At 45.3% G+C, this 27,310-nt stretch overlaps 1 protein-coding gene across 5 annotated transcripts in view; it reads left to right on the top strand.

Annotated features, from left to right (window-relative positions):
* The first annotated feature begins 6,423 nt into the window (after positions 1-6,423).
* COL16A1 (collagen type XVI alpha 1 chain) overlaps positions 6,424-27,310 on the top strand; it is a 129,623-nt gene continuing 108,736 nt past the window's right edge. For all 5 annotated transcript variants that reach the window (XM_082232762.1, XM_082232760.1, XM_082232761.1 and 2 more), the window contains exons 1-2: positions 6,424-6,776; positions 13,488-13,621. In XM_082232762.1, coding sequence (XP_082088888.1) covers positions 13,534-13,621 — 88 coding nt within the window. In that variant the 5' untranslated portion in view covers positions 6,424-6,776; positions 13,488-13,533. The remainder of the gene's footprint in view (positions 6,777-13,487; positions 13,622-27,310) is intronic.

Below are 27,310 nucleotides of genomic sequence, written 5' to 3'. Positions count from 1 at the left end.
GAAGAAAATTACATACTATAATGCATTATATTAGGGGGAAGTTGCTTTCCAAAAGAAGTAGTATTAGTCATATATATTAGGAGAAATTTGCACTAAAATTTTGTCTTAATTTGTTTTTAATATTGTTTTTAATGTTGCAACCCACCCAGAGACCTTGGGGTTAAGGATGGGTAATAAATACATTAAGAAGAATAATGCTGATGAATTTTCAGGAGAGCTTTTAAAATGGCAAAGTAATGCAGAATGTGCAGAACTGAATTTAAGAGTGGAAAAACTGAGAGAAACCAGAATTAACTGATTTGTCTATCCCCACTTCTCTCACAAGGCTGTTCCTGAATCTGGGTGCTACAACCAAAAAATGCCTCATCTTGGATGCCCATGCACTGGGATCTGGTGGTTTTGGGGAGGAGGGAGGATTGCCACACAGTGAAAAGCCTCTGAAGCAGACTGAGCTTCTCGGGCAGGTTGCTGTGGGAGGAGGTGATTCTGGGGATGCTCAGGCTGGCCCCAAGCCATGGAGAGACTTAAAGGTCAAAATCAGCAACTTGAATTAAGCACAACAACAAATTGGCAACCTGTGAGGGCTATAAAATAACCGAGGTTTGGGCAGCAATCTAAATCTGGAAGTGACTAAAACATGACTGACTGAGGCCAGGTCTTGTTTCTCAAAAAAGAAAAAGGGGGGAAAGCACTGGGGGCGCGGGGAGTGGAATGCCATACAATGGACAGATACCTTGGTGGTGGCCTCAGTCCAGCTACTTATGCATGCAGCTCCTTCAAAGCTATTGGTCCATCTTCCCCAGCTTTGGTTAATCTCAGTATATGCTTCTGGCATAGAAAGATGTCCCTGTCCAATCCCAGGAGACTTCTGGGATAGGGACCATTTCCTCATATATTGCACTCCTTGCAAAATCTGTGTTCTTGAAATCACACCTCTGCCACCAGTGGAATGAACATGCAAATCAGTAGCCCAAAAACTTCCGGATGGCACCAAACTGGCAATGACTTCCTTAATGTTTTGGATTGCATAACTTTACAGCCTGGGAGCACCTCCTGGGTGTCTGTTTAATGAGCTGCTGTTTCCTATGAAAATGTCAACAGACCTGTAGAGCAAATAACTGCGGACCCTGCAAAAAAATAAAATAATCAAGGACTGTGTTGAAAAACAAGGCTCATTCCTACCATCCTGCCAGGTATGGAATAATTTGAGTGTGGGGGTGGTTTGAGTTCAGTCTTCTCTACAGAGGTCTGAAAATCCAAGGCTAAGACGGCAGCTGCTCTCTGTCTGCTGAGGGAGGCCTCTTGCTAAGCGATTTCCCAGCCAGAACTGCCAGGGGTTGCAATCCTATTTCTTCCCTGCAGTTCCTGGAAAATCGCTTTCTGGGTCTATATAAATCTGTAGATGCCAGAGAACTTCTGAGGTTTTCAATTTTGCCTGAGTCAGCTCAGGACTGTAGCAGTGGTGTGTGTGTGTGTGTGTGTGTGTGTGTGTGATGTACAGTATATGGAAGATGTGCAGTTCTGCAAAACATTTCTCAAGGTTTGCCTTTGACTCAGGGCTTAGAAATGTCTCCAAGCCTTGCATTTCATTTTTCCATTCATGGGGGAAACCCTTTGTGGGGACAGTTCTCTTCAACGCAGCCTAGGGAGGAAGACTCGGAGTGCAACTGACTGCAGGGATTTGTGAAGAAAGCAAGAATCAAGGGAAAGAGTTGGTTGCAGAGTTTTGTATTGTTTTTGCAAGCTGCTTTGGGGTGTTTTAAAAATATACACATATTTGCATCTCTTCCCCCCCACCCCCGGCCAACTTTGTACTCCATTTTCTTGGGTATGAAGCAAGAGGATTCCAAATTGCAATTTGTGAAAGGGCCGTAGCTCAGTGGTGTAGCTCAGGTACCAGGGCTGCATATGCCACCCACCAAAGAATCCTGGGAAATGTAGTCTGTCCATCAAAGAGCTGCAATTCTCAGCACCCATAACAACCTACAGCTCCCAGGAATCTTTGGGTGGTCATGTGCTTTAGTGTAGTGTGTACACGGCCTAGGTTAAATCCACAGCATGTCCAATAGGAGGACTGAGAGGACACTTTCAGGCAACCTATTTATTGAGCATTCATCCTGATTTGTTTGCCTAGAGATTAGATGATACATCAATGCAAGGGTTACCCTACGGTTTCTGGTGCATTCCCTGTTACTTTCCTTAAAACAAAATGTCTGATCTTTTGCGGAAGTGAGTTTGTTGCACAAGACCTCCCAATCATTTATAACTGGGATATTCGAACTTGATGGTGTTCAATTGAATGCTACCTCCAAATAGCCACTGTCTGGAAGCATCATCCAGAAAGATGTATTCCTGAGACCCTATAGCCTGTAAGAGTAGAAAGTAGAGTATACTGAGTTATACTGACCAACAGGCTGTTAAATACAAAGTGGTTTCCTATGTTCAATAGCCACAAAATAACAAATTTGATTGTGGTCCACAAACTTTTGCCATAATAAATTTGTTAATTTTCTGTATTTATATGTTGTTCTTGTATTTACCTGAAAAACCAATAAAAATTATTTGGCTAAAAAAGTTGTTACTTTTTTTTAGATGCCACAAGACTCTTTGTTGACATTCAACTGTGTTTTTTGGAAGCTGAGCAAGGTTATTATGCATTTTTCTTCGAGTTGTGTTTGCTGCAGAAGATAACACAGCCACCCCTCTAATAAGCTGTAATAAACTAAATGTCCAAGTGGTTGTGCACTTAAGCCCAATTCGCAAACAGCCATGATCCACATCTGCATTATGCTACTTGAATGGGGAACGTGATGCACTATTAAGATAACTTTGGGTCATAATATGCTTGTGTTGTGCAACAACTACTTCTCTCATCCGCGTTGGGAAAAGCACATATTTGCCTCTCTAGTTAAATATCCCAAACATGCAACTCAAACACTGGAGAAGGTGAAATATATCTGCAGAAATGTGGGGCCAGTTTCACATAACAACCTCGCCTGAAATTTGAGAAATTTCCCATCATTTCCAGCACTGTCTGTTCCAGCACTTTTAAAGTATTCAGCGCTTAGGAAATTGGCCTCTTTATAAAACCTCTCATTTGAAAGCTTGATAGCTGAAAGCCACATCCAGCTCTCTCTGCCTGGGTCCTGACAATGGGGATTCTGTCTTGCTTCTGTCTCCTATGTCCAGGCTTCTATAGCACTTAACACACATTGTGTGATGTGTGAGCCAGGACTGCATTCAGCAACCTTCTCCATAACCAAATTGGCTGGGGAGGTCTGTAAGGAAAAAGTAGCATTAATGGCAGCTATTTTAGTCCCCAGAAAGTAGGCTGTAGTTGTTGGCTGCTCCAAAAGTCCTTGGCAAATTTCACTGTGGATTTTTCTCTCCTTCCCACTACTTATTAGTTTTCTTACATTTTCTAGTTTGCTCTTTCTTTTTTTGCTTAAGGCAGGCAGCTGCCATTTTAGAACCTGAGGAAGAAAACCTGAATAAAGCTGCTGGTAAAGGGGTGACAGATACCTCGGGGAAGCCATAAGCAACCATGTTAGAACACAAGAAAATGTCCTGCCAAAGAACTATCAAGTCCAGCATCTCATGATGACCAATCAGGTGCCTTTGGGAAGCCCACAAGCAACAGCACTTCCTCTCACTCTGGTTGCCTGGCAAGTGAAGTTCAGAGGCCTACCACCTCCATGACTGGAGGCTGAGCATAGTCAGTGTGGCTAGCATAGTCAACCCCCTTTTAAAGCCATCCAACTGGGTGACCATTGCTACATCTAGTGGCAGACACTTCCACAGGTTACAGTAACTATGTCCTGTACAGATAAGTCCTTCTTTTTCTCTGTCTTGAATCTCACACCTTTAAGCTTCTGTGTCTCCACCCTGACAGAAATCACTCCTCTGAAGCTGCTATTTGGTGTGGAGGGGAAGCTGCCCTCAGTGCTTGTTGTGCTGCCTCCCTGTGCTTCAGTCCTGGTCCCAATTGGCCACTGATCCTGCCACACTTGCAGCTGCCATTTTAAAGGTGGCATTTCACAAACCAAGCCTCTTGATCTGAGGCTGCTTTTTGCATGAAAGGCCAGAGGGGAGAACCTGCCTGCAGCCTGTATTTTCACACTGCAGATGCCGGGGATTAACCACAGGACCTTCTGCACACAGGATGCATTATTATTTGTTCATTTATATCCTGCCTTTCCTTGAGGGAAGTCAGAATGGCATACAAGATTCTCCCTCATCTTATCCTCACAACAACCCTGTGAGATAAGTTAGGCTGAGGGACAGTGGGTTGTAGTTAACTAAGTTCTACTCTCAGTACACCCACTGGAATGAATGAACCTAAATTAGGCCACCTTCACAGCTCTGGGAAGGGAATAAGCCAGCTAGACATCTGAAGGGATTCACGCTCCCTCACATCCATTCCCAACCTCTCTCTCTGCTTCCCCCTTTGTAATGCCTCAGATTTTCCATCGAGAGCAAATGCAGGGCTAATTTCTTTCGGCTCCAGAAATGAGCACTGCTCTGTTAATGTAAGTAACCAAACCACAGTCTGGAAGACAAACTGTACAACAAGGCACTGTGGGTTGGCAGGGAGAGGCCCCATTCAGGGATTTGCTTCCATGGGAAGACAGCTTCTGCAGACTCTCTAAGCACCATTTCACGGATGAAAATGGGGGTCTGCTTGCAAAAACAAACCTCTGCCCTTGTTATTTACTGAATTACTTAGATATTAATAATCCACGCTTTCATGACGTATATCATTGAGGCTTACTGCAAATGAAATATAATAAAACCAGGGATAGTTCAGCTGGTAGAGCATAAGACTCAGCATTGTGGGTTTGAGCTGTGTGATGGGCAAGAAATTCCTGCATTGCAGGGGATTGGACTAGACTACAATTCTATGATAACATCAGTAAAACATCTTCATTTAAAACTTCAGTAGATACTGATGGGTTAAAAAGAGGATTTCATATTGTGAAGACCTGCATAAACAGTGCAGCATTCAAAAGACGCCTGAAAGAAGTCGGGCAGTTCCTGCCAAACCTCTACTGGCAGGGAGTTCCACAGGTCAGGGCCTGCAACTCTAAAGGTTTGGTTCCTGGTAGAGGCAAACAAGGCATCCATGCTGTGTGGAACCACTGGAAGGGCCCCAATGGAGGATCCCATGCTAAGGACCACAGTTTGATCATCCTTCCCCACTGCACCCCATTGATGTATGCCAGGTTTTGCCAACTTGGTGCCCTCCGGATGTTTTTGACTACAGCTCCCAATATGCTGATGGGAGCTGTAGTCAAAAACATGGGAGTCGGTGGTCTGATGGGTGCTGTGGTCCAAAAATATCCAGAGAGTGACAGGCTGGTGAAAACAGGACTCAGTGCTGTGCTGCTTTACCCTGCAAGAACTTGTTCACTGTTGAGTTCAAAGCCAAGAAGTTGATTAGCGAAAAGAACATATATTTCAAAAGCAGAATTGTCCTCCAGTAGTTTATCGGCAGCTTAAAATAGGGGCAGTGAAGAGATTCAATTATGTTTGCATGTTAATGAGAAACTACCTAATTTGCACTTATTGAACCAATACACAAACCAAATCACAAGCTATCCCTTGGAATTCGCACATCTCTGAACTTTGCGATGCAGTTCTCCAACGAAACAACATATTTAAAAATTCATGTATTAGGGTAAAGTGGGGGGGGATGCACACATTACTGAAAATAAGATACAACACTGCCATTGTATTATAGGAAATTGTTTGCAAAAATGTACAATGGCTATGCTTCGCCTCCATGGTCAGTGGCGGCAATGCTTCTGAATACCACTTGCTGGAAACCACAGCAGGTAAGGTAGAAGGCTCTCGTGGTCAGATCCTGCTTGCCTTTTCCCCTACGAGCATCAGGCTGGCCACTCTGAGAATGGGATGCTGAGCTACATGGGCCATTGGCCAGCAGGTTCTCTTGTATTCTTATGGTCCCCAGAAATATTTGGGGGAAGCCATGGCTGTTTAAAGTGGCATGATACTGCTTGAAAAGTACACAGTGGATAAGGCCTCAGCCTCAGGCAGCTTCCCGTGTTCCCATGACAATGGCATCCGAACGGGTTGTCAGCTTGGCTTCCACCTGCAGCAACTCCTTGGCCCTGAACAAGCTCATTAAGACATGTCAAACATTAGGAAGGCAAAGAGAGAGAGAGAGCACTATAGAGAGAGCAGAGCAGCGGATGAGGTGGCTGTGGCTTTCGTTGCCTGTAGGCCTTTGTTCCTGTCCCAGCTGGGCTTGATTAAGCTCTCTTGGCATTCCGGCACGTTTAATAGCTCTTTGCTTCCAGCGCAGGGGCCTGGCAGAGAATGAGCGTTTCGTCACAGAGGCAGCCTCAAGCGCTTAAGGCTGTTGGGGGGGCAGGGCAGGGGGGGGGGAGAGAACCTTCAATTTTCCAACTCAAGAGGGAGAGTCTAAAAGAAGAGCTATCTGGGTTCTGAGCTGTCAAAAACTTTGTAAGGACCCCATCAAGCCTGCTCTGCAGCAGAAGCTGGGATCTGTTCTCCTCATTGCCTCTGCTCCACCGATTCTCCGCTCTTTCTGTCTTGCACACCAGCCAAAAATAAAGGGGGGGGGAGTTGCAAACAACTGAAAAGTTGGAGAGGAGGCTTGCCAGATCTGATGGTGACGTGGGCTGCAAGCTCCCTGCTAGTTTGCTTGCTTGCTGGGGACATGATTGCTCTCCAACGCTCCTCTTCCCCCACTGCTTAGGAATATGGCCAGCTGTGTGTAGCACCTCTGACAGGTAAGAGAACTAATCCCTCCCAGTTTGATTCAGAACTCTCTCTCTCTCTTGAACATCTGTTTGCAGGGCTGCGAGAACTTTTTGCTCCTGGGTGACTTTGCTTGCTGAAGCAAGGATGCTGTTTGAAGCAAAGCAGGGGGAGGGGGTGTCAGGTGGAAGACAACTTTTCAGGTACGGTTTTCAAGCCACCTAAGCTTAGGGAGGTGATTAGCTAAGCTGCTGCAAGTTTGCCATACCACCGTGGATCTCATGCTTTATCACCATGGTTGACTCCTGGATGAAATCCTTCCAGAACCCGGCTAAAAAGCAGCTCTCAGAGTTATCTTAAATTTGCTTAGCTTTAGGGCTCTGTGTTGTTGGGTGTGGGTCTGTATAGTGTAAGCTTAGGGAGATGCGGAGGAGCAAAGACAGAGGCTTTGTAATGCATCATGTACCTTTCCATAAACACCTCCAGATGTGCTTTATGTGCAATAAATCCTGTTTTAAGGGGGGCAATGAGAGGAATCCTTGCCTCTTAGGAGAAGCTTCTTTTCAAGCAAAAAGCATGACTGTATCCTTCTGGAAACAGGGCACCTTTAACAGGAGGTGAAGAAAAGGGGTAATTGTTGGAAGGGGATTTAGCACAAGCTTTCTGTACACACACCTGCGAGGAAATTGTAATGTGGGCTATGTGAGGCCCCCTTTTTATTATTTATCTAACTTGCAGAATTTACACAGGAGTGTGAATTCCCTCCCTCCCCCTTTCATTTGACACATCAATCAACCTGGGATCAAAGGAGGATCATAAATGCAGATCTCCAGATGGTGCCTTGCAAGTTTTTCCCTCCATTTAAAACTTAATCACTTTGGAGATTCCCACCCCCTGCTTCAAGGCAGATCAGCTAAAATGAACCAGGATTATTATTATTATTATTATTATTATTATTATTATTATTATTATTATTTTGCCAGTTTGTGGAGCTGCTCACTGTAGGATATGGCCTGGCATAGGGTGGAGGAGAATTTTGTTTGGGCCAGGTATTTCAGCAAATTCATAGAACAATTGAATGGTGGATTGGAAGGGGCGCAAAGGGTCATCTAGATGAATGCCCTGAAAATTGACCTAACCCACACCTTCCAAACATGGCTTGGGACATAGTTAACCTTCCGATTTCAGAATTCTCAGGATTTTTGTGATCTTGGCTCAGAAAGCACCAGATTGCATACAAATGTGCATATTTTAGAACAAATTACATATAGGAATACATAAATATGCATTTAAAAACTTGCTTAAATACCAGTTTCTGTAGAGATTTTATATAGAAAAACAGATTAATGGGGAAACAGAACAGGATAGACTTATTAATGAGCACCGGTCAAATTGGCACAAAGTGTAAATAGAGGGATTTGCCCCTCCTTTTGCCCCTCCTTAGTTCCTCATGCCATCCAGTGCAAACACCCCTGCAGAGATTAAGCTTGATGACTGCATAGGTAGAGTCAGGTCCCCCAAATTATTTAAAGCAATGTATACTATGAAGGGGCCAAGATACCTGCATAACTTCCTGTGTTTCATTTATGCAGCACATAAATGTGCATCTGAATTTGGCTCACCATGCTTGAAGTTCTCCTAAATGTGTAGGGACATTGCAGAGCTTACCATGGACTGCTGTTTGGGAATGCTTTGCAGTGTCCTATTTCCACCCACCACCCTCCCTTTCAGTTTTGGAGCTAACTGTGGCTAGCATTCTGTCTGCACTGATGTTTTAGTTACCCAATAATTAGCCCAAACCCAAGCATGTAAAGCTGGTTCTTTTAATCACAGCTGCAAAATGTGGCTTGGCATCAGCTACGGTTCATGGAAAGACTGGTGCGGATGTCCTTCTAACATCACGGTTAGCTTTAAAACTAGAAGGGAACAGTGAGTCACTGCACAGGTAGCCAAGGTAGGAGGGATGACGACAAGTGTGCCAGCTGGTGGGGCACCCCACTTCCCTACTCACAGGGGAGCCTGGGCAGCGCTAAGTGGGAAAGCGCTGGCAGAGGAGGTGGAAGCCTCTGCCTTGGAGAGATTTCAAAAATCTTTCAACTGTTGGGGCAATTGATTTGGGCTATAACCCATGCATTTAAAAGAGCTTTGCTGGCCACTGCTTCAGAGTCCCATTCAAAGTGCTGGTAATTGCTTTCAAAGCCTTAAAGGGCTTAGAGCTCAGGGGGCCTGACAGAATGCTTTCTCCCGTGTTGATCTGCCTGTGCCCTCTTAGGCCACTCACTAAATATTTTCGTCAAGTGCTGCCTTGGTCAGGTGTGAAGTGAAGCAGGTGGCAAATGAGGAAGGCAGCATCTATGCCTGTAGCACCCTGACAATGGATCATTGCCTGATCTCTAGGATGCTGACTTGGCGTCCATGTGGTTTTCCTTTTGACATCAGGCAGAGCACACTTTTGGTTTCCCAGGCCTTTTAAATTGCTGAAGTGTCTCTTCTGTGGATTGAACTCTTACTTACTGTTTTTAATCTATGTGCAGGTTCTGTGTTTTTTTTTAAAATTTATTCTTTCTTTCTAAAAGGTGTTGCATAGTGATGCATATGGTAGGATGCAATAACAACACAAACAGGACATGACATAACAGTGCACATCAAAGAAGTGTCAGGCATCACGCCCAGAGGGTCACGTCCAGAGATAAAGAGCAGCTTGTGAATCTGTAGGAACAATTTAATCAAGAAGGTGTCTGGGTAATAGGTCCAGCCAAAAGGGATTTGTTTGTTTGTTTGTTTTGTTTTGTTATGTTTTTAGTAGTTGGTGGTATTATAAGGTCTCCCTGCCTGGCTAATGACACAAATGGGGATTCCAACTGCCTTCAGATTAGTTTATCGCATTTACTTTCAGCCCTCAAAACACATTGCTGTTGGGTCAATTTTTTTCTGGCCACATTATGGTCCACCATCCTTGAATAGTGAAGCATGTTGACTTGTTTCCATTGATGGGCAATTTCCATTCTAGCTGTCGCTAAGAGACAAATGATAAGGCATATCAAGCCATTCATTGGGGGGAAATGATAGGAGAACCAGTCCTGGATCTAGAAACACGATTTGATTTTACAGTAGTAATTACTTGGACTACTCTAGACCAAAATCCCTGCACCACTGAACACATCTACCACTTGTAGGACATTGTTCCTATCCGATTGCACCATGGTTCATGTGACTTAGCTTCACATTTGAGTGTGGCCTCCCTCAGCCTTACTGACACTGGCTTCATCAGTAGTTTTAACCAAATAGCTTTACTCTCTTTCTTTTATTTACATTTGTGTTAGGGGACTCATAAAGTGAGTTTTATGTAGGGCTGTAAATAAATGCTTTCAATAAATAAATATAAATAAAATATCTCAACAGTTCACTCCTGGGCAGGCCCTTCATAAATCTCCAATTTCCCGGTGTTATTCAGAATGGCTTGTTTCCCTGGGTTAGGAATGTGTGCACAATCCCTGGGCTATTTTGCTACAGGCGCTCCCAAGTCCTCGTAAAACACAATCTGCAGAAGAAGGTTAAACCTCTGTGTCTCTGGAAAGGCACAGCAAGCTTCCAGGGAGTCCAGACATTCCCCCTGGAAGTAAAGATGGAGTCCAAAGAGAATTGTGTGACGGAATTTCACTTGGGCAAAATTTAAGCCATGGGACTGCACCCCAGGAGTGGGCCCACTGACAAGAGCCCCCTAGACCTGGTGTGGTGAGGAGGTAGGATCACTGGGGGAGGGGGGTCACAGAGAGTCCTTTCCCCAGAGTCCCTCCAAAACCTGGAGTCAACACTGTTCTCTTCAGACTAAACCTAGGAGAAATCTGAGGAGACTCAAACCATTTTACAAAGGGTATCCCATAAATACCATAACTGAGACTGTGGTTTGGCAAAAGAAAAAACTGAGCAGAATCTGGAGATGGAAGGGAGATGTGAGGGATTTCGAAGGAAGTCTGAAGACTTTTGATAAGACTTACAAAAGCATTCAGGGGTAAGTGTGTGTAAATTCCTATCTGCAATATTTGGTCCAGCCTGAGATGGGCAGGGAAAAGTTTGGTTATAGGAAAGGAGGAGGAGGAGGAGGAGGAGGAGGAGGAGGAGGAGGAAGAAGAAGAAGAAGAAGAAGAAGAAGAAGAAGAAGAAGAAGAAGAAGAAGAAGAAGAAGAAGAAGAAAACACATAGTGGAGCAGTTGTAGGTGGCTAGTTACTGATTGGCCACTGTGTGAATAGGATGTTGGATGCCTTTGGATGCTTTTAGCTCTTCTTGTGAACTTGGAACCTCCTCCTGTGCTCCCCCTACTGAGGAAAACATAGAGGAAGGGTCCAAAATTGGTGCCCTCCCCCATCCGCAGACTGGAAACTTGGCTGTGATTCCTGAAAGACCTACTCCCTGCCTTGCAGGCGTTTTCCCACCTGGGCTGGGAAGGAAAGGCCCTGACTGACTCCATCTACAAAAACTGAGGCTGCTGAACTTTATCTTGGGCTGGGGTGTTGCTTAGGGTTTTTTTTTTTAGTGAGGGTGGGTTTGTTGCTGTTGTCACTGTTATTTTTTTTTTGTATCTTTATTTTGTATCTTATGATTTATGTGGAAATTGTTCAACTTGGTTGTGTGTTTTTTGATGTTTTGTTTATTGCTTATGCCTATTTTTATTATGTTTGTACTTACGTAATTCTTAATATGTTGCATGCCGCCTTGAGCATGGTTTTAACCTTGGAAAGGTGGCATACAAATGAAATGACTGACTGATTGATTGATTGATTGATTGATTGAATTGGCATAGTCCGATCCATTCAGAGGTTAAACAATCAATGATTTCTGGATATTGAGACATTGTAAATTAACATTTTGTATTAAAGACATATGGTCGTCTCCAACTACGTTGGTACTCAGAGTGGACCCATTGAAATTGCAATCAGTGGGTCTACTCTGCATAGGACTAACATTGGATACAACCCACAGGGGACAAGCCAACCAAAGTTGTTCTTGTTGTTGTTTAGTCTTTTAGTCGTGTCCGACTCTTCGTGACCCCATGGAACAGAGCACGCCAGGCACTCTTGTCTTCCACTGCCTCCTGCAGTTTGGTCAAACTCATGCTGGTAGCTTCGAGAACACTGTCCAACCATCTCATCCTCTGTCATCCCCTTCTCCTTGTGCCCTCCATCTTTCCCAACATCAGGATCTTTTCCAGGGAGTCTTCTCTTCTCATGAGGTGGCCAAAGTATTGGAGCCTCAGCTTCACAATCTGTCCTTCCAGTGAGCACTCAGGGCTGATTTCCTTCCAACCAAAGTTAGTTATATGGAAATTCATCAGGTTTCAGTGGGGAAGTTAATCTTAGTAGCTGTGAGATGAGCCTGCCCAGAAGGGGACAGAGCAGGGCAGCAGCAGGGTCGGGATAGTTTTTGGTTGTTGATGCCATGGCTACAAACCTTGTGCTCCCCACGTTCACCCCACCCCAGCTCAGCACATAGGAACATTGTTGCAAACAGGGAACCCCTGCCTCTCCAACACCATTCCTCATGTGCCACGACTGGTTACTGGAATAATAACGGCGTTTACAGCAGGTTCTTTCCTGAGCTGGCAAAATCAGTCCTCCAAAGTTCAGTCGCAGCCTTGCTAACCATCCCAACGCACCCCAAAAATATTTCTATCCTGTTTTCTGGACACTGGCACACATCTCACCCCTCTTGGAACAAATAACCCCCCTCTGCACACACCAGTTTCTTCTTGTGTTTGAAGTTTCATCCAAGGTACAGGCCAGGAGCAAAATTGGGCCTGGGGAAATTTAGCCAAAAATGAGTCGGGGACCCTTGGTCTTCCTTTACTCGGCTCTCCCCTGTCATAATGGACCTTCTTCCAGAAGACTCGTCATTCCAGAGGCTGGGGTTGTAAGCAGGGTTTCCACTGAGAGCAAATAAAAAAAGAAGAAAAGAGGAGACACTAATTTGAACTACAAACAATTCTACAAAATATCCTGTCAGCTCATCCCTTAGCACCAGAAGGCTCCCATAATTGCTTCACATCAAGGAGTCCACAGAAGCTGTGCAACGTTAAACCACGATTCCCTGAAAGCAGCTTTCCAGATGTAGCAGCTAATCTGGGCTCTACTCATTACACACACACACACACACACACACACTCCGCCACACAACCACCACAGGCTTATCGCTGCAGCCAGTGGATATTGCTGAAAATGACATTTTGATGCAAATATGGGCAAAACAGGACTGAAATTTTGCAACCACCTTAAAGGGCTTTGAAAGGATGGGTGGCATGCCTTGAGGTTGTACAGAGCAGCCGTGTACCCCTAATTTAGCACCACTTAGGGTAAGAAGTAGCCAACTTGGTGCCCTCCAAATGGGACTGCTGGGAGTTGGAGTCCAAAAACATCTGGAGGGCATTATGTTGGCTACCCTGACTTAGATCCTGACTATGTGGTACAGTCATCACTTGGAAAGTAGTGTTAAATAGCCAGGCTCTGAGTGTTGAATTCTGATGCTCTTCCTGAAGCATACAGAGAAAGCTGGAGGGGATCATAGTCTGCTTATCTTATCTCCCCTTTAGTAGCTAATATTACCACTGGGTTGGGAAGGGGAGGAGCAAGGATAATTAGCTGCTGAGATAGAAGGTGGGTCTTTTGTTGTTCCAATGAAATGGCAGACAGGTTGACCCTTCTCTTTTCTCAAGGGGCCCTTGCTGACATCTGCTCCCTCTCTCTTCTAGGTGCAGCATTCCCAGCAGTGCCTGCCTGGGCTACCAAAGACCCACCATGTGGGGAACCCCTTTTTCCATCTTGTGCTTGTTTGGCATTGTCTTTGGCACCAGCAGAGGAGGGAAATTGCTTGCTCCTCAGGAAGGTAAGAGAACCATCATGGCCGACACAGACGGCCAGTTCCTTAATGGGATGTAGATGGATCACTAAGATTGTGTTGTGCGATACACGTCAGAGAAATCCACAGAAATGGATCCAGGCTCCTGGTGTTTGGAATGAATGTTGGGTTTCAGGTGTCTGCACCCTTTGCGGAGGCAGTTTGGCTTTGTACATGCTTTCCCTTTTCACATCTTACTGTAAGTGAAGTCAGGATTCTACTGGAAATAATGTGTAACTTTTAATGAACTAAAGCTGAGCCCTACCATTAATTAAAGTGCCAGCAAAGCAAACTGAAAAACATCCAACTGAAAGAGTTGCAGCAGTTCTCAACATTAATTAATTCAAGTTTCAGTGTTGAATATATGCAAATCCTTTTGGCACTAAAGAAAGGTTCCAAAACTATGACACCAATGAAAGATGGGATCCAAATCGTTTTGATGATTACTGTGGCTAATTCACGCAACACTGTGTGAGGTGGCAATGTCTTTTAGGGCTGCCTTTCCCCCTTAATTTTCTTAACATACTGTTATAGGTTGGGGGTGGTGTCAGTCTGGATGATGCCCATGAGTCCCTTCCAACCTGTGATCATGTGACTGTGAGGTTACAATCTGCAAGAGGAAACCTGGTTAACTTTTGTTAAGGTTATGGTCTCAGCTGGCCTGTTAAGTGCTGCCATTTACTAGTCCATAGAGACAAATGGGAGTAACACCCCCTCACCTCACCTAGTTGGAAGAGAAATCACCTTGTAAGGTAGCAGCAGTACAATGACCAGAGATTTGTATGTGAGTTTTGGCTGATGCTGGAAGTGTCAAGACTGTCAAGACTGAGGCTTGTCTTGCTCGGTGCTGGTCCCAAGAGCTTGGGGCTTCCCTGTAACCCTAATGGGGAAGCAAGATCTGTTGGGGTGTTGCTGCTGAGATCCCCTCCAGCCTATGGTCAGGTTGTATATACGTGTAAATGAAACCATATATCCTAAAGACACTACAGTCTCCATTGACTTTTCATTCCAAGGAAGTGGAACCCTGGGGCAAGCACAGGAACCCTTGAAATGCCTGGAGATTGAGGTGTGAGCAGCAATACAATGGTTTGGTGTCAAGGATGAAGGTGGCCTTGGGGCAAGAACTTGGTTATCCACCCCATTATCGCATATGGAATCAAGCCCCTGCTTCAAAGAGCTTACACTTTAAAATTCAGCACCAGAAGAAAGAGAGGAAGGTGAGGCAGAGGAAGAATATGCAAAACATCAGGCTGCTCCCCCTGATAATGTTATAGATTGATAGGTGCTAGAATTCAATTAAGGTTTGGGGATGTCAAAGCTAATTTCCTTAGAGATGATAGCCAGATTCATGTGTATTTAAGGTAGAATAATTGAATCATAGAGTTGGAAGGGATCTCAAGGGTCATATAGTCCAATTTCTGGGTGTGTATTTAAGCTGTGTGATATTCTGTTAATCCTTTAATTAGCATGTGTGAAGGCTCATTAAGTCAGACCCAGTGTGCTGGATTGTGTGTCCGACATTCTTAATCCTGTGAAATCAACATGGGTTCAAAGGCAATGGAGTCAGCCTTTGAGGTGAGAGTCTGGGGGTGTAAGCACTGCAAAAGCATCATAGAACTAGGTGTGGGAATACAGATGAGTGGAGCCTCTCTCTGTGTTACAGAATACCAGGGCTTAGGTTAGCAAGGTTAGAGCAGGTGGGATGTGACTGTTCTCAGGAAAAGGCAAGCTGCAGGGCAAGGCTGCTACTGCCTTTGTAAGAGGCTGGCCCCTCATGGGATGGGATGCTCAGAACCCCCTTCATTAGGCACAGGTTGTTTATATGCTCAAATAAACCATATATCATAAAGACACTGCAGACTCTGCTGTGCCCCATTGTCCAAAAGGGGACACAGATCCTGGTAAGCACACCTGGTACCCCTGGAATCTTGCACCACTCAGAGATTGGGGTGGCATGTACCAATATGTAAAATAAGAAACGAAGGGAAAATGCTCCTGAGCATGTGGAAAGGGCCTCTTTGTGACCACTGGCTAACTTCAGCTTCACAGTTGCTACTGCACTTGTGCACACTGCTGACCATCCTGCAAAACTGGTGCATGTGTCAGCCTCCAGCAAGAGGAACTGCAGGGCCTTGTGTGTGTTTTCTACTGCTTGCAAGCCTAGTGTTGCCTGCCACAAACATCTGAGAGGCAATCTTGTCCCCAGGTGTGAAGGTCCTTGCAGTGACCTCCGGATCAATCCCAGGCCGAAAACACTGTGATTTCTGCACCACCTCCGCAATCGTGCAGGACTCTGGAGGGCAAAATTCAGCTGTGAAAGGCAAGATAAACCTCGGCTCGTTGCTGAATTAATCTGCTGGCATCTCCGACTGACGGATAGAAGTGCTCCAAGGTGCATGTTCAGCAACAATTTGCTGTGACTGATAGCTGCCTTCATCGCTCCTGGCATTTTGCTGCAGGCGGCCTCTTGAGACTTTCGTGGGCTGTCCATGCAGCAATATGAAATGGACTCCAGCACCCCGCCTGGGTTATCATAACTGGATGTGCATATCTGTCCATTCAGTTCAGATCCCCAATTCGGTCTCCATTCCTGGGGAGCTGCTATATCTAGCCAGGGAAAGGCCAACTTTAGCATCGTGGAGCGATGGGTGGTGGCGGGGGAGGAAGGCACTCTGCTTCTGCTTGGGGGCCAAAAGTGCATGTTTGCCACAAAATTGGCTTCTTTGCAGTGGGAAAATGTAGAAACCCCAAATATAGGTAAATATTAAAGAAGGGAATGATAGCTTGATGGAGAAGGGACTCCAACTTGCTAGTGTCAGAGGATAATGCTTTGTATGCAGAAGGTAAAAGATAAAGGTAAAGGGACCCCTGACCATTAGGTCCAGTTGTGGACGACTCTGGGGTTGCGCGCTCATCTCGCTCTATAGGCCAAGTGAGCCGGCGTTTGTCCGCAGACAGCTTCCAGGTCATGTGGCCAGCATGACTAAGCTGCTTCTGGCGAACCAGAGCAGCAAACGGAGACACCGTTTACCTTCCCGCCGGAGCGGTACCTATTTATCTACTTGCACTTTGATGTGCTTTTGAACTGCTAGGTTGGCAGGAGCAGGGACCGAGCAACGGGAGCGCACCCCGTCGCAGGGATTTGAACCACCGACCTTATGATCGGCAAGTCCTAGGCTCTGTGGTTTAACCCACAGCGCCACACGATACTGTGTCCAAATGCCAGGATCTCTGGGGTTGTGTGTGGGTTTTTTTAAAAAAAAATGATTTGGTAGCAGGTGATGTAAAAGACCAAAAATTGTAGGCAGTAATGGGCAAAAAGTACAAATAATCTGGCCAGGTATTGGGAACTTCCTATGTTTCAAAAGTGTAGATTCTTTCTCTCTCTGACATACAAGGGAAACGGTGGCAAGATTTCTACCCCACTCTGGACCCCTCTAGACCAGAGATGCTTTTTGTGAGTTTATTCTGCAACAGGTCATTGATGGAACAAGTGTGCATTAAGTGCTCTGGAGGCTGCTCCACTATAATAGATCCAGTAAGAAATGCCCTGTATGGGAACATCTTATGCTCAACAAATGTGTTGAGGGGTGTGCGTGCATGTGTGCAAACTCACATGTGGGGGTGCTGAACTGAGTCTTTGCCCTGGGTGAAAGAAAGCCTAGATTCACCCCTGGGTGGTGGAATGTCCTTCATGGGATGTTTTTAAACTCTACTATTCTATTATCCTATGACCTGAGTGCAACAGCAGCACTCTCTTGCGTTTTCCAGCAACTGGTCTTCGGGGATACAGTATTTTGTCTCCAAAACCAGAGGCCTCCTACATGCATAGCACTTGCTTTGCCACTGAGCTATATAGACTTTCCCCAGAGTTGGAAGAGGGAGTGGCTCAGAGGAATGCAAGAAAGAAAAGGATAGCAGGGAGAGAGAAAGGGAGAATTGGCAGGAGGGAGAGGTACAAATGGGCAGGAGCTGGAGGGCAACTTTTACATATGGATTGTTTAAAAAGAACAGAATCTTTGGTTGCAGGCCAGCCAAAACTCAACTGGGAGGTGTCTGCTGTGCAAACACTGATGGGCGTGGAATTAACACACGATGCATTACCGAAAAACTATTGTTGGATTAAAGGATGGTTCAATTACTCCCTGACAGTCTTCTGCACAAAAACTGCCTGCAAGATATCTTGAGCTGAAGGACTGCTGAGAGGATTTGACAGATCAAACATGAGTCACCTTTTCCTTCACACCTCCCCCCTCCCTCCCTCATAATTTTTAAGTGTGTCTGGTACTCAGTGAGCAGATACCCCTACCTCCTTCCAGTCCACTGGTCATATTTACAGTGCTGGTAATACACACGGCACTTTGTACCATAAGCAAAACTGACAATCCTCAGTCCCCAAGGAGCCTACAGTCTAAAATTCCCACTAAGTTTACCCAGTGGGGGCTTCTGCAACTCCAACGCTAAGTGCATAATCCTCCAAGTGTCCATATCTTCCAGGGACAGTCCTAGAATTACAAAAGCCATTGTGGCTTCTGATTTGATCCCAGAATGTCCCAGTTTTCCCCGCCAGCACTGAACTCAGGTCATAAGCCAGCACTTGTCCTGAGTGGCAGTGGCAGCCACGGCTGCAAGGAGGCATCCCGTTGCCTCTGCCTGCCAGCCTCCTCCCTTGGGCAGGTTGTAGCAGCACTGGAGAGTGGGAGAGGAGGCGGAGAGGCTGCAATTGCTGGAGAGGCCCAGCCCTGCAAGGCTACTCTGGGCAGGATGAAAGGGGGAATGGAGCAGAGCGCAAGTCTTGATTTTGATTTTGATTTTTAAAAAAGGTTTTAGGCATCTGTGTCAAATCTTGCCCATTTCTAAAATTTATTTACAGTCATACCTCATGTTGCATCTGCTTCAGGTTACGTCTTTTCAAGTTGCGTCCCGCAGCAACCTGGAAGCACCGGAACGGTTACTTCCACATTTCGCTGCTCGCGCATGCACAGAAGCACTAAATCATGCTTCGTGCATGCGCAGAAGCACTAAATTGCACCGGCGTGGTGCTTCTGGATGTGAATTCTTCGAGTTGTGGACGTGCCTCCAGGATGGATTGCACCCGCAACTCGAGGTTCCACTGTATTGGTGGGTGGGTGTTTTTTTGTAAATCTACCAAAGAATAAAATACAATGCAATGCAATGAAATGAAATCAGGATTAAGGGGTTTTCTCAGGACAGTGGGCATGTCTGCTGGTGTAGCGGTGGTGGTACTTGCCCTTCTTCCAATAGGAAATGCTGTGCAGGGTGGGGGAGAGAAACGGGGGTCAGTGGGGGGAGGGAATGAGAAATGTCCTTATTTCCGTCTGATGAATGTTGGAGGGTATGTAAGTGGAGGGCAGGGAGAACTGGTGCCCAGACATACTGGCAGAGTGGTAAGCAGAGAGACCAGCAGTAGATGGAGCCAAAGCCAATGGCAGGCAGAACCAATTCATTGGCATGTATAGTTATGCAGCTCCCGCAGGGTCAAACGAGAAGAGGAGAGCAGCGATAGCATAGGAATAACCCCGCAAGGCCCTTTGAGACTCCAAACACAGAGCCTGCTGCAATCGGAGGCAATCTGTTCTGGTTCCTTGGGCACAGAGTGCTTCATTTATGCATCTGTCTTTGTTCAGTGGCAGATGCACTTATTCCGAGCACATCTGTGGCTCCCGCTAGCTTTGTTTCAAGTCTTGGGGTGGGGCGGGGCGGGTGAGTTGCTTTCCTCTGCTGGATAAAGGAGGGGGGTGGAGAATGTAACATCTTCCATGGTGGCTCCAGACAACAGGGTTTTTTGTTTTCATTTATTGCAGAATGTTTTAATCTAGTTGGCAGTCCCTCTCTCCCAGCCCGACCCCTTTCCCCAATTGAAGCTATGAATTTGAGCTGGATCGCTGGTCTATCCTGCACAATATTGTCTATTCCTGCCTGGCAGTGGCTATTATCATAAGAATATGAAAAGAGCCCTGCTGGAGCGGACCAAAGGCCTATCTCATTCAGCATCTTGCTTTCCCAATGGCCAACCAGATGCTTAAGGGATTTTTGCAAGCCAGGCCTGAGGAGAACAGCATGTTCCTCCTCGTTGACCCCAGCAACAGGCATTCAAAAGCATTACTGCCTCTGGTGATGGAGGCAGGGCCTAGCCATCATAGTTAATGGCCATTGATAGCCTAAGCCTCCATGGATTTGTCTTGTAGAGCCATCCAAGTTGGTGGCCGCTGGCCATCACTACATACTGTGGCAGAATACTGTAGCACACTATGTGAAGAAGTCTTTCCTTTTATCTCTCCTGAATCTCCCAGCATTCAGCTTCATTGTGTGGCCTCTAGTTCTAGTACAGTGGTACCTCTGATTGCGAACGGGATCCGTTCTGGAGCCCTGTTTGCATCATGAGCAGAACACAACCCGCGTCTGCGCGTGCGCGGGTTGTGATTCACCGCTTCTGCACATGCACGTGATGTCATTACGAGCATCTGCGCATGCACGAGCGGCAAAACCTGGAAGTAACCTGTTCCATTACTTCTGGGTCACCGCGGGACGCACCCTGAAAAGACGTAACCTGAACCGAACGCAGCAAGAGGTACGACAGTATTATGAGAGAGAGAGAGAGAGAGAGGAAGTAGGGGGGGGGTGATTTTCCCTATCTTTCTTCACCCCATGTATATGCACCTTTTAGTCTCCTTTTAGTCAGTCTTTTTTCTTAAAAAAGACCCAAATGTTGTAGCTTTTCCTCAAAGGGAAGTTGTTTGAACTCCTTGTTTTGATCATGAACATACAAAAAGCCTGCTGGATCAGGCTAGTGGCCCACCTTGTCCAGGATCCTGTTCTCCCAGTGGCCAACCAGATGCCAGTGGGAAACCCACAAGCAGGATTTGAGGACACGAGCCCTCTCCCCCTCCTGTGGCTTCCAGTAACTGTTATTGAAAAAGATTGCTGCCTCCAGCTGTGGAGGCAGAGCAGAGCCATCAGGGCTAGCAGTCATTGATAGCCCTCTCCTCCTCCAATCCTCTTTTAAAGCCATTCCAGTGGCCATCACTGTCTCCTGTGGGGGCAAGTTCCATAATTTAACTATGTGAAGCCTTTTTTTTTTTTTTGGTCCTTTTCCAATCTCCTTTTTGAGGTGAGGTGATCTGAACTGTACACAGGATCCCAAGTGTGACCTTGATGTGAATTTGCACCTTGGCATTCCTTTCCAGCATTCCAGGCTGAGAAAGGTCTTTCCCCAGCGCTGCTGCGTGAGATCCTTGTAACTGGAGTTGCTGGCAGCTGAACCTGGGCTCCATTTCTGCTCTGCTGAGGCCCTTATTTATTCTGTCTCTTCCATTGCCTCTCTTGCACTGAAGGCTGCTCCCCTTTTAAAGATTTGCTTCACTCTGCCAAGTGCCTGAGGTGACATTTCCGGGCTTAGGTTCAGCGGTGGCTATAGAAACCATTTCCAACCAAATGGGACCTTATAAATGGATGTTCTGTGTCACAAATAGGACAAAGCCTGGAGATACATCTGCAGTTGCTTATTGGTTCTATTTTTGGAGCTGAAGATACTTTGATGCCAGGCCCAGGCCCAGGCATTTTGCTTCCTGGGGTGGAGCAGCAAATTGTGCCCCCACCCCTACCAAGGTAGTCTACTCCAGAGTAAGATAATGCCAGTCATGTGTGCCTCCTCCCACCCCAGCTGTCAAAACACAATAATAGCAACACACTAAGTTACCAACTGCACGCAGGTGGCGCTGTGGGTAAAACCTCAGTGCCTAGGACTTGCTGATTGTAAGGTCGGCGGTTCGAATCCCCGTGGCGGGGTGACCTCCCATCGTTCGGTCCCAGCTCCTGCCCACCTAGCAGTTCGAAAGCACCCTTAAGTGCAAGTAGATAAATAGGTACTGCTCCGGCGGGAAGGTAAATGGTGTTTCCGTGTGCGGCACTGGTGCTGGCTCGCCAGTTGCAGCTTCATCACGCTGGCCACGTGACCCGGAAGTGTCTTCGGACGGCGCCGGCTCCCGGCCTCTTGAGCGAGATGAGCGCGCAACCCTAGAGTCGGTCACGACTGGCCCGTACGGGCAGGGGTACCTTTACCTTTAAGTTACCAACCATTGGCTGCCATTTCATCTCAAACCAGTTGCCTAATGACAGGGCCGGCTCTTTTCCTGTATTTCAGGCCCAAATAGAATACAATAGAGCAGGATACGGTTCATGAGCAAGCAGAATGACCTAAGAGAACCCCATGGATAGAACTGTTGCCCTGTATCATAGCTTCCTGCCTGGATGGGCTCATTCCTGCTCTATCTATTTGTCCAATGCTCACATACTCTGGTAGTGAGCATAATATATTGAGGCAATTAAGCTATTCAGGTTAATGCTGTGCTGCCTCAAAAATACTGCCTGTCTCTGGCAGGGGCAGAATTTGGGTCCCCCACTGGCTAGCAATGCAGCCTCTCCCTTACCTGCTTGCACTGATGATGTCCAGAGTTCATCTGTACTCCCTCCAACTTTCACATGCTCTCCTTTCATTCGTCTGTGATGCATTAAACAGAAACATTCCGTCTTCCTGACTTATGAGCTTGTTTTTCTCAGTTATTGGCTAAGCACACGGTAAACAGCAGACTCCTCTCGTACGCTCACTGCCCCGCTTGTTCTTGATCGTTTTCCTCTTCTCCTGTTTTGAGTTATCATGGCAGCTGCCACCATTGGCAAAAAAGAAGGGCTCAGTGCCTATAGATTATGTGAGGGTGCCGCTCTGGAGAGCAGGAAAGAAAATGCCCCTTGAAATTTAAAGAGGCAGTTAAGATCTCCCTTGCAAAAGGCAAGCTTTGGGGAAATTGTGGGTAGATTGGTGTTCTTGATTTCGTTCTGCCTTACTATGGTTTTATGATGGCATTTATAGTGTTTATTTATTTTAAGAAAATGTACCCTGATTGGAGAATCTGGTTGAAGCTATCAATTGCCTGAATCAAATAAGTCAACATAATGCCATGATGTGAAGCCACAATTTGTTCTTGGCTTATAAAGTGTGGCTTGTTCTAACTATGGTTTAGCATTATGTACAAACTCAACAGCCTGCCTTAACCATGGTTTGTTTGTCCCTGACCCCACCTGCTCACTAAGCCACAGAGGCAATAGCAGGTGGTGGTGGGGAACAAGCTTTGGATATTCCAACTGTGGCTTGTTTTGTCTTTTTGTCAGATGACTCATGTTTTGTTGAACAAACTATGGCTAAAACAAACTATGTGTTTATGTGTTGCATGCAAGCATAACCAGTAGCTAGGAACAAGCAAGGCACTTGGGAAAGGCACCTTCAGTTTTTCTAGCTCTGCTACAGATTACCCATTGTGATTTTGGTCAAGTTACTTAAGATGCCATAGAAAAATGTAGTATTATTATCCTGTGTGTTCTACCTCTCTGTGCTCACCTGTTCCTCACTCCCTTTGCTCACTGGTGCTCTTCCTTGGGGCCAGAAGGATAGCTATTAGAGTCAGGGAAGTTTGGTGGTCAACACTGGACCTTGTTGAATGCCTGACAATACCACTTCTGGCATCAGAGGGTCCCTATAGCTACCTGTAAATATCACAGGGCATGTTATCTACACTGCATATCAGTTGTTTGGCTCCTCCATGGACAGTGAAAAATTCAAAGCAGTCATTTTGGGAAAAAAAGCAGCATGGAGAACTAGCCACCTGCAATGGCCAGAAGATTTTGCCTGTTGCTGTTTCAAGTCAGTATGCGAACTTGACCCTTCCACCCCTCGCCGGCTGTGGCCAGATGTAGCTCCCCTTCCTGACTCTTCTTTCAAGCCTCGTTCATATTATTGAAACTCTGTTGACTTCCTTAGAAATTCCTCAGACGTTGCGTCAGAACAAGAATAACTTCTTTGAATCTCACTTCTGACAAAATCTGGAGACAACTTGTAGATGTGGGGAATCCCGCCACCAAACACTCCATCTTGAGACAGTTTAAAAGTTTTAATTCACTCTTTCTGTCACATTGCTATGTATTGATTTGAACCATTTCTCCCTTGCCTCCTGCCTGGAGGTGTTTGGGTGGCAGCTAACAGCTTCCCTCTCAAAGTCACTGTGGATTTTTGCTGAAGGCCAAATGGTTGTGATGTTGGCTCTTTATCTAGAATGCTCTACGCTCTCCTTTTGCTGCACAGAAAGTGCCCCAAATGATCTCCCAAGAGCATCCTATGGCCCACGCTAGCACATTGACTTCCCCTTCCCCTTCCCATTGTTGTTGTTGTTTAAATAGTCCTAGCAGAAAGATGTTAAGCAGATGTTGTAGCCTGGACCTCAGAAGGGCCCTCAGGAGCAGTTTTTCGGGAGCTGTGATGTCTCTTTATAGACACACGCTGCAGTGAACCGTGGCCACAGCTGCACACTGGCTGTGATGATGCAGCTCAAGCCAACACTCCAGGGAATGCCGCACTTCCGAGATCATTCATCAGGGAGGAGTCAGTTTCTGACTTTGCAGCTCTCTGGTATGACACCAAAGAACATTAAAGAGAGCTCATCCTAATTTCAGCATCCTAACCCTAATTCCAAGAAAAGTCAACCAGATGCGTTGAAAGAGGGGTGAATCTGGCAAATTTCAGTTTCTCTCTATTTCTAATTTTTCCAGTCCTGAAGTCAGTTTGCCACATTTCTGCACCACTAGAATTCATCAGCTTTTTAGTGTGCATTGTTCCTAGTGTTTACATAGTTCTATGCTATAATAGACACATGGAGGGGGCTTGCAGGACTGCATTGCAAAATGGGTGTGGTGCAGATTTGTGGTTTACACATTGCTTTGTGAAATGTGAATTGGGTAGATTCACATTAAAATAGGGAGTGAACCAAATTTCTCCCCCATCCCCATCTCAGGGTGAAGAGACAGCAGTACCCCCCTCTTGTTTTCATTGGTGTAATGTCTTCAAAGGTACACTGCCTCTGATTGAGGAAGTTTCATTTAGATAACCTGGCTAACCATGAGCTTGCCTAGTTGTGAGCTTCCCTTTTAAAACAATGACAGTGTCCACAGACGTATCCTGTGGCTGTGAGTTCCATAAGCCAGCTGGGCTTTGTGTAGAATTCCTGCATTCTTCCTTTATTATTACTATTAAATGTATTTATATCCTGTCTTCCTCCAAAATCAGGATTCAAGGCAGCTTACAACATTTAAAAAACATCATCATCAAGTACAAAGTGACAATAGTTAACGACAATAGTTAAAATATATTAGAACACATTTAATAAGACATTAACAGACTTAAGAGATAGAGGAAACTTTTCTCTCCCAGATTTGAAATTGTATTTTGAAGCAGCATGTCTTGTTTCGATACGGGATTGGATAAAATTGGAAAAAGAAGAAGAGTTAGAACTAGAAGGACACGACAATAGATTTGGCTGGCACTCATATTTATGGTATGGGAAAGGGAAAAAACATAAAGGCTTTTCAAACTATATAATAAGAAAGTCATTAATAAGAGTGTGGGAAAAATATAAAGATCTGTTAGAGCAGAAAACACCATGGTGGCTGTCACCCAATGAAGCATTTTCACTTAAGTCAACCCAAAAAGTAAGCTGGTTGACATATGTTTTGTTTGTTTAGTCGTGTCCGACTCTTCGTGACGACATGGACCAGAGCACGCCAGCCACTCCTGCCTTCCACTGCCTCCCACAGTTTGGTCAAACTCATGCTGGTAGCTTCGAGAACACTGTCCAACCATCTTGTCCTCTGTCATCCCCTTCTCCTTGTGCCCTCAATCTCCTTGTGCCCTCTCCTTCTCCTTGTGCCCTCAATCTTTCCCAACATCAGGGTCTTTCCCAGGGAGTCTTCTCTTCTCATGAGGTGGCCAAAGTATTGGAGCCTCAGCTTCATGATCTGTCCTTCCAGTGAGCACTCAGGGCTGATTTCCTTAAGAATGGATCGGTTTGATCTTCTTGCAGTCCATGGGACTCTCAAGAGTCTCCTCCAGCACCATAATTCAAAAGCATCAATTCTTCGGCGATCAGCCTTCTTTATGGTCCAGCTTTCACTTCCATACATCACTACTGGGAAAACCATAGCTTTTATTATACGGAGCTTTGTTGGCAAGGTGATGTCTCTACTTTTTTGACATATAGAGAGTTGTTAACAGAAGAAGAAGGTAAACTCAAACTAAAAGAGTATGATGAGCTGAAAGACTATCTACAAAGTTGGTTACACCATAGGCAATTAAATGAAATTTTAAAGGAAGACAATAAAAAGGGGTTTAGTTATACAATCTCCGGATTTCAAAAAGAAATAGTGGAAAAAAAATGTTAAATTGTTTAAAAAAGCATATAGTATTTTATTAGAGTGGGAAACCAAAGATTAAAAAAAACCTTATTGGATCAGAAACACAGATATTTCTGCCAAGGGAAGAAGAGGTAAGAGTAATGCAGAAAGTACCACATCAATTTGAGGCTAAGATCTCCTGCCCTCCTGGGGCAGGTGCCAACTGACTGGCCTGGCAGAGATCGTGGAAAAAGGAGTAGTGGAGAATTGGGTGGAATTAATCCTCTTCTTTGTATTTGATTACAGTGGTACCTTGGTTTACGAACTTAATCTGTTCCAGAAGTCCATTCTTAAACCAAAGTGTTCTTAAGCCAAGGCGTGCTTTCCCATGTGGGGGACTCAATTTACAAATGGAAGACACTCAACAGGAATCAGAACATATTCTTATTCCAAGGCAAAGTTCACAAACCAAAACACCTACTTCTGGGTTTGCAGCATTCTTAATCCAAGTTGTTCATAAATTAAGGTGTTCTTAAACCAAGATACCACTGTGTGTATTTATTTTCCCCAATGAATATTTAACCACTTTTACTGTGTTTTTTCAACCACATATATTGTTAAGGACAATGTAATGTACCATGGTTGGATTCAATGTCATATTAAACATTTTTTTGTGACTTATTATTAACATTATCTTATTTTATATTGCTAAAGCTGGTTAAGTCTGAAATGTACTTGTACTATGTTTCAATCTTGTAAAAAAAAAAATTGTGTAAGATACATTAAACTTAAAAAAAGAAAAGACAGGAAGGAAGGAAGAAAAAAGAGCCTAAATTGTCCACCATCCAAGCAGATCCCAAAGTGATGTTGAATAAGAACAACAATAATATGCAATAAAAGCATAACATAATCCATCACGAAACAATAAAAGCTAAAAGACAACTGCTGAAGAACAAAAAGGAGGACCAAAGATGAATGTAGCTTCTTTAAAATGCCTGGACAAATGATGTCTTAACATGGTGCTGAGAGGACTGTGAGATCAATACCAGGCGAATCCCTCTAGGGAGAGTATTCCAAAACTGGAGCAGTTTAGGGCTTTAAAGGTAAGCCCTTGAATTGGGCCCAGGAGCAGATAAGCAGCTGGTGAACTTATTGAAGAATTGATGTAAATTGCTTCACCAGGCAAAGTACTTTCAGCCAGATTCTGAAGCTTTGGAGTCACGCGCTCTACGTGGGGCTACCTTTGAAGGTGACCCGGAAACTGCAATTAATCCAGAATGCGGCAGCTAGACTGTTGACTGGGAGTGGCCGCTGGGACCACATAACACCGGTTCTGAGAGATCTGCATTGGCTCCCAGTACGTTTCCGAGCACGATTGAAAGTGTTGGTGCTGACCTTTAAAGCCCTAAACGGCCTTGGTCCTGTATACCTGAAGGAGCG

Source organism: Podarcis vaucheri (genome assembly GCF_965113315.1).
Source record: "Podarcis vaucheri genome assembly, chromosome: 7".
Taxonomy (NCBI): Eukaryota; Metazoa; Chordata; class Lepidosauria; order Squamata; family Lacertidae; genus Podarcis; species Podarcis vaucheri.
This window is presented reverse-complemented; position numbering and strand designations above follow the sequence as displayed.